At 41.7% G+C, this 14,012-nt stretch overlaps 1 protein-coding gene across 3 annotated transcripts in view; it reads right to left on the reverse strand.

Moving 5' to 3' along the window:
* Positions 1 to 1,117: 1,117 nt before the first annotated feature.
* Positions 1,118 to 14,012, reverse strand: part of csnk1g1 (casein kinase 1, gamma 1) — a 31,271-nt gene continuing 18,376 nt past the window's right edge. The window contains exons 5-13 of one of the 3 annotated variants that reach the window (XM_041933444.1): positions 13,727 to 13,878; positions 11,081 to 11,315; positions 10,879 to 10,964; positions 10,301 to 10,385; positions 9,911 to 10,059; positions 9,694 to 9,801; positions 8,436 to 8,546; positions 6,170 to 6,276; positions 1,118 to 1,509 (exon numbers count right to left, since the gene is read on the reverse strand). In XM_041933444.1, the coding sequence (XP_041789378.1) occupies positions 1,455 to 1,509; positions 6,170 to 6,276; positions 8,436 to 8,546; positions 9,694 to 9,801; positions 9,911 to 10,059; positions 10,301 to 10,385; positions 10,879 to 10,964; positions 11,081 to 11,315; positions 13,727 to 13,878 (1,088 nt within the window). In that variant the 3' untranslated portion in view covers positions 1,118 to 1,454. Of the gene's footprint in view, positions 1,510 to 6,169; positions 6,277 to 8,435; positions 9,045 to 9,693; positions 9,802 to 9,910; positions 10,060 to 10,300; positions 10,386 to 10,878; positions 10,965 to 11,080; positions 11,316 to 13,726; positions 13,879 to 14,012 lie in introns of those variants that run through there. The other 2 variants (XM_041933521.1, XR_006006734.1) reach the window with 2 other exon arrangements.

The raw sequence follows: 14,012 nt of genomic DNA on the forward strand, positions 1-14,012 counted from the left end.
GCTGGGAACAGTCCGCAACTTTGGGCTTTATTATACAGGTGACCCCAAAAATTGCGCTGCAAATCTCATGACCATCATGCTGCCAACTTGTTTCTCCAACTGGTGATGGGATGTGGTGGTCGACTGGTCGGCTGGTTGGGGGTTAAGGCATTGGACAGTAGCGTCGAGAGGCTGTGATTCAATCTCCAAAGCACATCACGCCAGTTCCTCTTGTCACTCCAAAGCAACATCCCCCAGTGTCCACTGGTGTAGAGTCCATCGTTAGCATCACATTATTAAGATCAAGAACATTTAAGACCCTCCCACCCTCGAATCCACTTCGTTTTGGTCTCACTTTTTTTCCTTTTTTAAACATTGGTCTTAACTCCTTAACTGCAATTTCCTTCCCATGCGCATGACAGATTATATAAATGCTCCAAAGTCATTTACTTTTCTGTCCATACATTCAGTGTGTATGTTTTAGAATTAGTAAGAAAACTGGTGGCAACCAAGAGATAAATAGCATAAATAGCATTTTTTTTCAGCCCCGTCTATAAGTGTCAGGTTGCTGCTCATCATCACAAAGCCAACAGGAGCAAAACTGCATGAGTCAAAAGAGACTGTAGTGTGTTTTGACAGCGGCGTGGTTAAGGGGAGTGCTTTAACCAAGCAGCGTGAGCAGAAATCATCCTCAGAGAACACAGTGCAGGAGGCGTCTCTGGTCTCCTGTTCTCTCAGGCCCGGGTCCCAGTGCCAGGATTGACCTCTTTGGAGGAAAAAAAGTGCAGGGGCCAAATGGCAGACTGATGCTCTTTGTGCCTGTACGTGAAGGCAGTTACACTCCTGGCTCCTCGTGTGTTCACGTTTACATTCAGTCCCACGTCAGGAAAGACCAAAGGGGCTTTGTGTCTAAATGAGTTAGCAAACTAACCAGGGGCAAACCAGTCTGAACTGGGACTTGACAGAGGGGAAATGAAAACATGATTCTGTGAGTCAAACAAGAAATTCGTACTATGAAGCAGGTGGAAGGAGGCAAGAGTCCACAGGAAGATTTGTCTTTTCCTTTGCAATACCACAGAGGACAAACAGGAGCAAAAAATATGGCGAAAAATGCTGGATGTCTTGGAGAGGAGGGAAAAAAAAAAAAACAAAAACAAGATTATCCTCTGCATAATTCCAACAAAAAGGCTCCCTGTTTGGACGACTGGCCTGCAAAACATTCCCACACATGTTGGAGGAGGAAGAAAAAGAAGAAAAACTGGGAAAAAAAAGAAAAAGAAAACAGGACTCCCACCAAAAGACACAAGCATCTTGTACGTCTCAACAATCCATTTTTAACTGGTGCCTCCAGAGAACAATTCTATCATGATCTTTTAGTTGTCTCCCTCTTTTATTCTGAACGGGACCTTACTGATTTCTGAAATCACAATCAACTGAGCCGGACACTTGGAGCGTTTCAGGCTGGTGGTGGACGATCATTTGTGCCTCGGCGTGTTCTTCTTCCGTTTTCGCTTGAAGAAACAGCAGCACCTGCAGACAGAGACGGACATTAAACCGATACAGAGATGAGAGAGGCTTCAGATGCAGCAAAGGAAAGAACAAACATGAGCGGACTGCGTAAATTACTGTGGCAAATATCACAAGAGCTTAATTTGAGTCTTCCGAATTTGGGCATGTTTTTGGGATCGTAATAGCGAGAACTGCAGCTGGCAAAAGGTTTGATTGGTGTAACGTTAGCATCAAGGACGAGATGGATGCATTGCCATCCGCCAAGTGTTTTGCATGCTTATTCACCTCCCACCATTTTTACAAACAGAAAAATGGCAGAGGGGACTCGACTACAAACTGCTGCAGTGATTCTGGAGGAAGTATTTCTCTGATGCAGAAAAATAAATAATAAAAAAAATGGAGCAGTGCACACAAAGAGCACAAGACACGGTGAGCCTGAATGGTCAATAAAAACATACAAAGACAAGAAAAAAAAGCAGTGGATCAAGACATAGGACAGTGACTGGGTACTCTTAGATTAATTCATTAATAACGAATAACGGTGCACCATGCAACAAGAGTTTAAAGACCTTTAACCTGAAGCCAAATAAGCTGCTAAAAAGAAGTGATAATCTTTTGCTTATAAATATTATAGGGGCCCAAAAAAAAGCTCAAAGTTAGTTCAAAGTGCTTCTTCTTTAAAGACAGTAAGGCTGCTCACATGGGGGTACAGTTCACTGTATTCCTCACTCGTCTGTCACTTATTGATCAGGCGGTGGTGAAAAAAAGAGAGGCTTGCTCGCACACACAGTAGACAGTGTTGTCAGCGGTATATGGCACTGTTGCACCAGTGAGAGTCTAGTTCAGATTTGTAAATAACAACTCCACTGGGCCCAGCCTAGGCCGGTCCACTCCCTGTCCCATGAGTCTGATGTGGACTAGCAGAGAGGGACTCACCACAGGTTGAGCATTTTCACGCAGCTACAGAAGAAGAGAGAGGAAAGAGTGTAAAGAGAAAGGTAAGATAGATTAATACAGCAAGACCAAGATGATGGGACCGGGCACATGCCACACAAAACATGCACACAAACACACCAACAGGACGCAGGTGGACACGGGGAGGGAACGCGCGAGAGGTTACAGGAGAAAAGATGGCGGAAAAGGTTGCAGAACATCTACTCTGCAGCTATTTCGTCCACTGTTAGCAGAGTCCAAGATCACATGTAGGCTGAAGTTGGCTTCATTTTTCCTCCCAGAATTCTTGGTTATGAGGGTGTTACAGCATCAAAATATGTTGTGTAATTTGTGCTACATTTTCACTAAGAATGTGTATTTAACACCCTTGTCTGCTTGTCTGCTTCCTAAAAAAAAAAAAACATTGCTCATGATTCAACTGACTCTTTGTTTTTTGATTCAACCGTTTTTTTTGGGACCTGTCCTGATGTGAGACATTGAATGCCTCACCGTCTGTCTCCATCTTGATGAAGGTTGGAGGAATGTGAATACACAACGATAATGATGGAAGTAAATGACCCAACTATTTGTAATAAAGCTATCATAAATGTTGTGTGTTATGTCCTTTCTAAGCTCTAAGTAACTACTTTTTAAACTATTTAATTACTAAACCTGGTTGCACCATGAAACCTTAAATGTCTTAGCTAGTGAAGCTTTCAGTAATGTGTAAATCAGTTGCTAGGAAACATCTGTAGCACTGTCTAATCAAAAGCAATCACCTATGTACTATGCATTTTGTTAAATGCAATTTAAAATTTTCCCAGTATCCTAAGTGTTAGGTCATATGTGTCGGCCGCATTCAATGTTGCTTCTTTATCAAGCTAACATTAGCTTTGGCAGTCACTTCAGTTACCTTCGTAACAGTTAGACGTAGGTGTGAATATTTCGTTACAATGAATCCTTCTGTAAGAACTTATTCTTATTTACTCTTATTTAGCGATGCCTTGTGACACCCCTCCCACTGTCTTGGCGGCTGTCCTGGACACCTCAGCAGACATCTGGCTGACAAGGGAGGGGCGTCGGCTGATTAAGCTCACCTGGGTCCTGAGGCTATAAAGACTGGGCCATGTGTTCACTCTGTGTCTCTCGCTTTCCTACAGCTGGCATCCACCCTTCCACGCTTCCTTTCGGCACTACAGCACCCCCACGGCACATAAACATCACACATCCCTGCATCGCTTGCATTGTTGATATCATCGGCACACGTCTCCCTTCATTTGTGTTGACTTTAGCTGTAACAAACCACTCCCCAAATTTCTTTTGAATTGGGCTAAATTTAACTTCATTGTTTTATCTCTGCAAAACTAAATTTGTTGCAAATATGAGAACGCTGTCAATGAACCAAAAAAATATTGTACTGTTGCTACTGCTATATACAGCTGGAAGATGAATGAATCTTAATAACTGCACATTATAACACCACTGATGGAAACCAAAATCAGAAGGTTTAACCTGATCCTGCACAGACTGAAAATAATTTATTATTGTTAGAGAGGCAGAAGCAAATTTCAGCCCATGAATGTGAATGAAAAGATGAAAAAAACGACGATACATGTGGTGTTAATTCGACCTGTTCTTGCATTCATTACTTCGTGGTCTCGTATCAAACATCAAGTTGTCTGACGAGGTATCAAAGAGGCTGGCGGTAAACACACCAATCATCATATCAAACAATTGTGTGAATGGAGACGACGGGAGGAAGGCCTGTCGTCCGGGCAGAAATAGAAACAAGTGCAGATTAAAGTGAATGAACCTCTGGGAGATTCATGAGCAGACTGGCAGAGGGGAATCTTTTTTTTTTTTTTTTTTAACAGTGCCTTTGATGGACTGTGATGGGAAAGATGGTAAATCCCTGCAACATATATTACAATAACTTAAAGAGAGCTGGACGGAAACTAAATACACTGTCTGTCAAGATATATCAGGATATACAGTGCCAGTTATTACAATGCTGCAGGATGAGGTCTATTTTAGGATGCAGGAAAATAGAGTTCATTTTGATTTATGATTGATATCTTGCTTTGACTAACTTCTCATTTTAAATGGTCAGCTGGCTTGATGATGATTGATCTGACATTACCTGCTCAATGGACCGCTTATTTTGCACCGACTTTCGATTTACAGTCAGCAACATTATTTTGTGGAAACCATTTCATTGAACACACAATGGAACACAAACACATCTGTTAGAATTAAAGAAATGTCCCACCGTGTTAATCCTTTATGTACTAATTCTGGCATTTTTCTAAATCCAGTATTTACTGAGAAACAAGCTATTTATCTGTTCACACTTAAGTACTACTGATACTATACATACTAGTAATGATTCAGATGTAACACCACCACCAGCAATGCCTACCAGCTACACACCCACAACAATAACCACACTTACCTAATATTTTACAGCTAATATTTCCATCAACAGTGTTTTTCAGCAGGCCTTGTAGAGCCAGTCTGAGCTGTAATCAGAAATGTTCCCACTGCTGTCTCACAACAGGGAATAACGAGGCTGACCTGCACCACTGTGGTCCTGCTTGGTAACAAAGGCGACTGAGGGCCAAATCAGGACGACCTCCTCCCTCAATCAAAGCTGAGTCTTGGAATAAAACATGAGTGCCTTTGTGTTGGTGACTAGAGGCAAAGTGCCATCTTTAAATGTCTCAGCATGCGTAGCTCTCTTGCAAATAAATCTGTATCAAGAAGTCAAGTTTCACTCCCATGTTTCTGTTCATACGGTTATAAAGCAAAAAATGATTTACTGTAATATCAAACATTCTCAGCTGCAAAGCACTTATTTTCTCCATTAACATTTTTTTTTGTAGAGTTGTGTGTCTCAGAAGAGCTCCGCTCAGTTCTTCTCAGTCAGCTGAATCATGTGACATTCAGCTAGCAGCGCAGTTTTTACACAGTGGGCGGCCAGCCATGCAGCATGGCATCGTTCCAGCTGCCGGTGCTGCTACACCAATAGCTGTTTAGCTACTGCTACCAGCTCTAAGATGAACAGAGCAAAAGCAATGCTAACGACAGCAGTTTTCATGCTTTTCCCACCATGTTTGCATCCTTGGGCGGAGAGAAAGAAGTGACACGTCAGAAGTGAGTCGCATAACGATGACAGCATGTGCATGATCTTTGTACATGTGACCAAGTTTACCACATGGACAATCTGGTGTGATCTCAACTGGCTGCTACCACAAGACACTGACAGGATCTGCATTGTGACCATCAATAATGGTGCTGTTAAAGACACGATGAGCAGGCTGATCAACGGTGAAGTACTTCTCTAAAATGGTCAGGCTGCTAGAAGGTGGAGTGACATCCTCAGTGGCTGCCGGTGTAGCTAACGTTAGCGGCTAGCTGCTCAGGCTACAGGTAAGTGAAGCTGTATTAGCTCCGTGTTAATCTGCATCGGCTTTTCTTTCTTGTAAAAGAAAAATGTTATTGAGAGAACAGCATGGACACAGGCAGCGGTAAAGATCAAAAACCCACACAGTCAGACAGAAGATAAGAGGGACAGGAGCAGGATGACAGCTGGGGGGGGTGGGGTGGGGTGTGGGGGGGGGCTGTCACAATTCTACAGCATAGCAAAAAGCGAGAGAGAGAGACAGAGAGAGGTAGAGAGGAAGAGCGGCAAGGAGAGGAAGCGACAGATGGACACGGAGGAGTGGTGTGGCGGGTGTGTGACACATACTTGGCCTCGTCGACCACTTCCACCTCTGCCTGAGCTGTAATCGGAGCGTTGGAATGAGCTGCCAGCGGATCGTCTGCGTTCAGCTCCCCGTTGGTCGAGCTGACCACCTGTGGCACAGACGGGTGTTACTTCAAAACCAGTTAAGACGTTGCCCAGAATCAACGTGAAAAACGGGCCCTGCTGTGGCGGAGAGCTTCATTATGGAACCACATCTCACAGTGGCAAAGAACAGAAACGTCCACAACAAGAAAGACACGTAACATGAATGTGTTTTTCCTCGTTTGCATTTTGTTTCTGTAGTGACTCTGACTGTTATCAGTGTGTACTGATGCATGTTTGGTCGTCCTTCTGTGATAATGTTGTAGTCGTTAAAAGCAAATTTGCGACACTTTAGTCCCAAATGGCAACAAAAGATCTGTGTGGGTTTAAGGAGCCTAAAACACTGAACTGCAATATCAGTAAATTGCAAAGTCTTCACCCTTTAATTTCTCCTGGTAGACAGATAGTCTGGCTGGAGAAGATTCAGTTTTGTCTTAAATAAATTCTGCTCTTCCTGTGTCCAGAGAACAGTTCTTGCCAGTGAGCACAGTTGATAATAACATTGTCATCTAACAATAATCATAAAAACAGTGACTCTGGGGTGTTTCAGTAACAGTGGGTGTAGGTTTGCTGCAGCTCCACTTCTACCAGCCTAAATCACACAGCACAAACTTCGAGCTCATTTCTGTTTGAAGGTGTAATAAGTGACGCTTTCATTTACAGCACATTTAAAATGTTTACATCTGCAGGGAGCCGACAGACGTGCTGATCTATGTGGATCAAAAATGTCATTCCCAGCCCATATGCCAGTATAGAAGACAACGTAAACCTTTTTGAAATCAGAAAGACACAGATGAACAATCACACACAAACAAAACACAAAGACATGGCTGCCAAAAGACAAATCGATTGATTGATTGATTGATTGTCCCATTAACCTGTAGAAGAAATTGAATTATAATGATTGTAAAAATGTGTGTTTTCTGTGCATAGGTGTAAACAGTGTGCACCTTTGTTGATCTCGGCCAACCTAACACCATTCACTTCCATTCATGTTGAGACGGTGTAGATGCAGGAAACACACTGCTGCTGAAATTACTTGTTTTCTTCCATTGCTACCACAGCCCCTTCAGCTTTGTATTGCTGTGTCAGAACTCTGGACGCAACATGCAAGATGGAATGGAAAACGGAAATGGAAAACAACCAGGAGACATGTTCCACGTATAAAGTGAACGATAGTGACAATAGTTTTTACATGGGTAAGAAACACCTACTGTGTGCCTGGCAACTTCACACCATTTCAACATGAATGGCAGTGAATGGCATTTAGTAGAATAACCAGAGATCTACTAAAGCCAACACTGTACACACCTATGCAAACAGAGCTCGTCACAGACCGGGACAACCTGAGGTAATGGCAAGTTGTCAAAGTTACACCAGGATGTTCCTTTAAGCATAATGACCCTTTACGACTTAAGAGCATGCACTTAGTCGGCTAAGCCAGGTCACCCTGCCATGCAAGAGGCTTCTTCATCTTGCGAGGAACATCCAAACGCCATGAAGAGTTCTAGGAACTGAGATCAAAATGCCACAACCAGGGCTGCTGTTCATAAAGCTAAACCACATTTTCACCATCTGGGGTGGGTGGCACCAGATGACATGCATATGGTGGTGCAGAAAAATAACATTTCCCAGCCAGGGGTAAAAGGGTGGGGGAGGTATATGGTTGTAGATCTGTCTCATACACAGGGCTAAAATACAAGACCAACATCACATCTGGGTAAAATGTTGGTTATCTACCTTTGTAACTTGAACTTGACATTACATTAATTAGAAATACCATTAATTTCTGATCAATAATGATGTTTTCTTAACATGAATAAAGATTTTTTTGGTTTGTGCAAGTTTATCTCTTCTGTGTGATCTGGAATGGAAAGTATATCTGAAAGTGTAAAATATAAAAAATAGCCTTAAATTAATAATAACAACCAAAACTAAGCAAAATCTGCTTTAGAAATGCAGAATCAGCATTTTTAGACATTACTTTTTTTTAAAAGAACTGTTTCAAGATATTTCGAGTCAATCACTGAGTATTTTAGATGTTATGATGCACCTGAGTCTGAAATATGAAATTTTATGTATTACTCTGGATTTGAACATATGAGACAGATCTGACTCCATAGAGATCGGGTGGGGGCTGTTGGTTGATCAGGTGAGGGGTGTATACCTGCACTGAGCCCCCGTGCCTGTCCGCTGCCAGGTGGGAGGTCAGATAGGAGGAGTTTGCTTGGCGTGTGGGCTGCACCTCCCATGCTCCTCGTCGATCTGAGACCGCTGTCTGCTCAGGAGTCGGGGGCGTCGGTGATGGGAGTGGAAGAGGGATTGGGGGTGCGATGGGAGGGGCAGTGATGGAATAATTGTGTTAGGAAAGATGGGTAATTGGGTGTGCGAGGCCAGGTACCATGCAAAGCAGCATGAAAGATGGAGAAGAAAAATAAATAAATAAAAAAGTGAATCAAAATCAAAGCAAGACTTCAGCCAGAGAACTGAACCAGAAACTAATGAGCCTGAAGCCAAATGGAGGTAAGCTGTCACATCTCAAACTTTGGCCTCACTCTCATTAAACTTCAATAACACAAATTAATCCTAATGCACTGAACAGGTCTTTAACATGTTTAAAACCTATTTCTTCTATGAAACAAGCCACTTGTTTGCCAACTTATCTTAACAGCAATTAACAACAGTGATCAAATGTACATTCAGCAGTGAACTCACTGAAAAAAAGGTTATTAAAAACCTTAATTGGCAGAACCTGAGTGGTTGCATTCACCCAAACCTGATATGGAGAAAAACATTGCAAGAATTTGCACCAGAGCTCTGAAACCACAAAAACATGCAAGAGTGAACTGCAGTCCCTTGGAAATGCTGGTCAGAAATGCCATTAGTGAAACACACCTGCACTGACAACTTGAGCACATTTTCTAATGGTCTCTACTGTTCCGTTTGATGAAGAAATCCGTCTCATTTCAATGTAGTTCTACAGCATGTGAATGATTGCAACACAGTTATTAGTCACCTTTATCTTAGCAGGCTGCAGTCAATCAGCAGAATCCATTTCAATTTCTGGTCTGAAATACTTGTCAGCAATCAACAGCCGTCCACAATTACTGATCTGCTCACTAATTTGTACCATATATGAATATCGGGATAATTGGGATTAGCGGTCTGAAAACCACTGAAACTCTGCATGCACATTAGCTTTGTTTGATGACAATGATCCTGATAAGGGAAGAATCCTGAGCTTTTCAACATGTTGTGTACAGTTTACAGAGAACAACTCTTTTTGTGGAAATCTTTGCAAGCAGGGGAACGTTACTCATACGTGTGTGTACTTCATTAGGTTGTAATGCACTATTTCTCTTGCTTTCACTGCAACAAAGGCCTGACAAAGCACACACACATTTGCCTGCTACTAAAAAACCTACCTGATTTCTAATTGGTGGATGCTGCGAGGGTCGGTCTCTGTGAGGATGGCTCTCTCTCGTGACTGCAGACGCTCCAGAGTCTATATGGACAGACCCCACTGGTGTGGGCTGAGGGGAAGAATAATCAGTTAAATGCTGTGCAGTCAAGCAGCTTGCTAAAAACTGCGCGACGACTGTCTTAAAATGCATTTGTTGACAGTTTATGTGCGTTACTTACAATCTGCCTGCCAACCCAGTCGTAAGTGTAGTCAAAGGTGTATCCTTTCCGCTCAAACAGTTCAGTGAACAGAGTCCTCAGATATTCATAGTCGGGCTTTTCAAAGAAGTCCAACCGTCTCACATATCGCAGGTATGTGGCCATCTCCTCTGAATTACACAGACAGAAAAAAGAATGATATAACCCCTAACACTGACACTATAATTCTAATTATGGAGTGTGTGTGTGATGTATGACATTTTAAAAACATTTATTTGGAAAAATATTGCAGAAAGCACATCAAATCACAGCCAATATCTACATGATCATTTGCATGGTCAGCTTTGCAGCCTGATCTATCAGTGTGTCGCAGCCTGATCTATCAGTGTGTCACAGCCATCATCAGTGTACCTGGGAAGTTCTCACAGAGGACCTCGATGGGAGTGTTTCGTTTCGTGTCTCCGATCTTCTGGTATCGTTCTTTCAACGTGTCGGCCTGCAGGAGAATCAGAACAGAAACACATAGTGACCAGTTCTGATGTATAATGAGCATTAATGAGAATTATATGAGAAAACATTCTTAATATGTTCTTATTTCTTAACACAGACTGCATAACAGCAACTCTTAAGTCCTGACTGTACAGTATTTAACTACATAAAATGACGATTGGCTTATTTGCAATTCATCCATATGCTTCTTACAGAAAACGCCGACAACTGAAGTCTTTTGATTTACATTCTCTCATGTTTGAATTCTAAATTTGGACTTAACAGAAAAACTGACTTTTAAGACATTCTTAAATTGTTCATGAACAACTGCAAATAAAACTGATCTGATTCTGATCTCATTATCTTTTTAGGGTTCCAAGGTTGCAGATTGTCATGAAATCATGTCAGATCTCTGTTTTCTTTTCTTTTTTTTTTTTTTATTAATGCTTTTCTACATTGGATAAAACTGATTTTGGAACACTTCAATGTACTCAGCATACCTTTAGTCCTTGCCACGGTAAACTCCCACGAAGGAAATACATGAACATGTGGCCTAAGGCCTCCAGGTCATCTCGCCGGCTTTGTTCTGTATCAACAGATTTGATAACGTTTCACTGAGAAAGTGCTAAAGCACTGAACACATTAAACACTTTTGAACAATGCAGCATCAATACAAAAACAAAGCCAGGGAATGAACCTTACCTTTGCCTAAATGTGTATTGATGGACATGTATCGAGCAGTGCCAGTCAAGCTCTTATGCTCCCGGTATGGAATGTGTTTTTTGGTCTCGGGGTCGATGTATTCTTTGGCCAAGCCAAAGTCAATGATGTGGATAATGTGTTCCTTTTTATTCCCTTGCCGTCCGATGAGAAAGTTTTCAGGTTTTACATCTCGATAGATGAGGTTTTTAGAGTGCACATACTCCATTCGAGAAATCTGGTGAGAAAGAAAACAGCGGAGTCAGCAAAAAGACACATGAACGAAAGTCTGATCTAATCACAAACCAGGCAACGAAGTCAGCAAAATAGAAAATTGCTGTCAAACTGTCAAAAGTGACAGTTGACTGCTGCAAAATGTCAGCCTATACTGTAATACAGTACTTCCTTATTCCTTGTAATTGATTACTTAAGAGATTAAGAGGGCATTCCACTGATCTTACCCAGGAAGATTAGTTGACTAGTCACGGTTAGGACTTTGCAGCCTGTGAAAACAGTTGCTTTGACAAGTCTGAGAAATCTGATCACCTGCATCATTTCAGCTGGGAGACTATAAATGTCTAATAGAAACCCTGCAATGCAAACTGGGTGCATCAGGTTTGAAAGATGTGGGCATATACTTGTCATTAAAGGTCCAATGAAAGATGCAACAGAGCTGTATAATGGGAAATGAAGGATCCAGTGTTTCACCCACACCAGGACTATAGTTTGGACATCTATCCTATCCTTTTAAAGACATAATGACAGGATTAAAGACATGAACAAAAAGGTGAGCCAATTATTGCTATAAAATCCCCATCGCTATAATACACTGAGGCTGCAACTAATCAATTAAGATAATCAATTTGAGCTATTTTACAATTACTCATAGCAGCAACTACAACATACTCAGTACTCTTAACTGATAAATGATGAATCATTTATAAACTAGTCATCAATTAAATTTATACTGATTGGCCAATGATTAATTCACTATGCTGCGCAGTTACCACAGCGGCCCATTACGATCACACACAAAAAGCCTCAGTTAGTGGTTTGAAATTCTGGCTCGACACCAACAGAGACACAAACCATCCTGCAGGGATTTAGGACTACAAAAGCACCAGTGACTGGGATCAGAATGACAATGTGTTTATAGATGAGTAATTTTAACCAAGTGCGCATGTAGCTGCTACCGTCCAAGAAGAGATTTGGAATTGACAAGAATAACAGCTACACAATGGGAAATGAAGCAATGCTGTGAGTAATAAGATCCCTTACTTAGGTTTGATCTTGAGGGATCCTGATACTTTGAAAAACTGTCTTTACCAAACCAAAAAAAAGAAAAAAAAAAGAGCACGAGTAGGAGTATAAGCTCACAGCTCTTATTGTGGGATCACTCACTTGTGCCAATAAATAAGGAGGAGGACCTACGTAACGAATGCAGAGGAGAGATTGGCTGAGATGCGGGTAACTCTGTGTTCTGCAACACCATGCTTATGTTGTGCAGTTTGGTAGGCTTCCTTACAAATTTGCAGAGACTATCTGCATTACAAGAGCACTGCACATTTTATGCTGACAAAATGAAAAGCTAGAAATTTTGAGATGTCTGAGGCGCCTAAAAGACTGGGTCAAACCACCCTCCGAGCTGTTCAAACTTAATGAGATTCAGTGATGGCTTTGCTATTTCTGACAGCTTCCAGCCTACCTGACTGCCTAATAGTATGCATGTACTGACAGATTGCTAATTTGCAGACTGGGTAATGGGAGACTGCACGAACACCCTGCTCCATGGGACTATGGTCTGTAGGCTGGACTTCATACATTATTTTATCAACATTGTAAAACAGCTATATAGGTAGTTTATTCAGTATCATGGGTTCTGTGCTTTCTGGGACATAAACAAAACTAGTGTAAAACCTTAATTAAGTTTTGGTGCCTTGATTCACTTTACAGAAAGAACCAGGCCTTTATTTGAGACAGGCATGAATTTTTAATTTCCCATTTTATCTCGTTGTAGCGTTTCTCCTTTGCCATGTTAATTTTGCCGCTTCTGCTCTCTGCTGTTAAAGGGAACACAACATCCCTCCATATTAGCTGCAAAAGTTCATTCTTGACCTGAACTCCAGTGCCACTTGTTAGCCCTTTCTAGATCTTGAAATGCATCTCACGGTTTGCTCAGTTTGTCAACTGAGCAAAATTGAGTCGTCAACTTAGCAAACTCCGTCTGCTGAGAAAGACTGAGATGTGCTTGAAAGCTCTCACAAAGATTTTTTGTCAAGGTTCCTCCATCTGTTTCACATAAAACCTTCTCAGTGATTCAGGGGGCAGAATCCGTTCAAAAACTGCTTTTAATTGTGAAACATCTGCAGGAAGTGTTGAATGAGACTGAGATAGCCATTTCTGTTAAAAACAGAGACTCATACCAACAGAGTGTTGAGAATAGCATAATTATGTCGCTGCACTGAAGACTTTTTTTTAATTAGTTCAGCAGACACCACCCACAGCTATTTTAACTGGCCATTACTTTAGAGTGTACAATACTCTGCTTGGTTGTTTGGTCTGTTACCTGTTTTTTTCCACACAAATTGTAAATAGTAACATTTCATCAGACATAATAACTTCGTGTGTCATATAATGCAATGAACTCACCAGCTGAATTGCTATCATTAAGACAGTCTTCAGTGAAAAGGTCCTGTCACAAAGGTCAAAGAGGTCCTCTAGACTCGGGCCCAGCAGCTCCAGGACCATAGCATTGTATTTCCCACAGGGCCCGAAGTAAAACACCTGGGGCACGCCCTCAGCTGAAACACAAGAAAGAAATTAGATTTATAAGAGACAAGAATCCCAGTCCAGTAGACACAGCTGTACATTTGTCTAAGTAATCCCAAGTCTTAATTATTCATGTGTCTGTGCATTTGCAAGTGCATCAAAGATG

Source organism: Chelmon rostratus, chromosome 1 (genome assembly GCF_017976325.1).
Source record: "Chelmon rostratus isolate fCheRos1 chromosome 1, fCheRos1.pri, whole genome shotgun sequence".
Classification (NCBI taxonomy): Eukaryota; Metazoa; Chordata; class Actinopteri; order Chaetodontiformes; family Chaetodontidae; genus Chelmon; species Chelmon rostratus.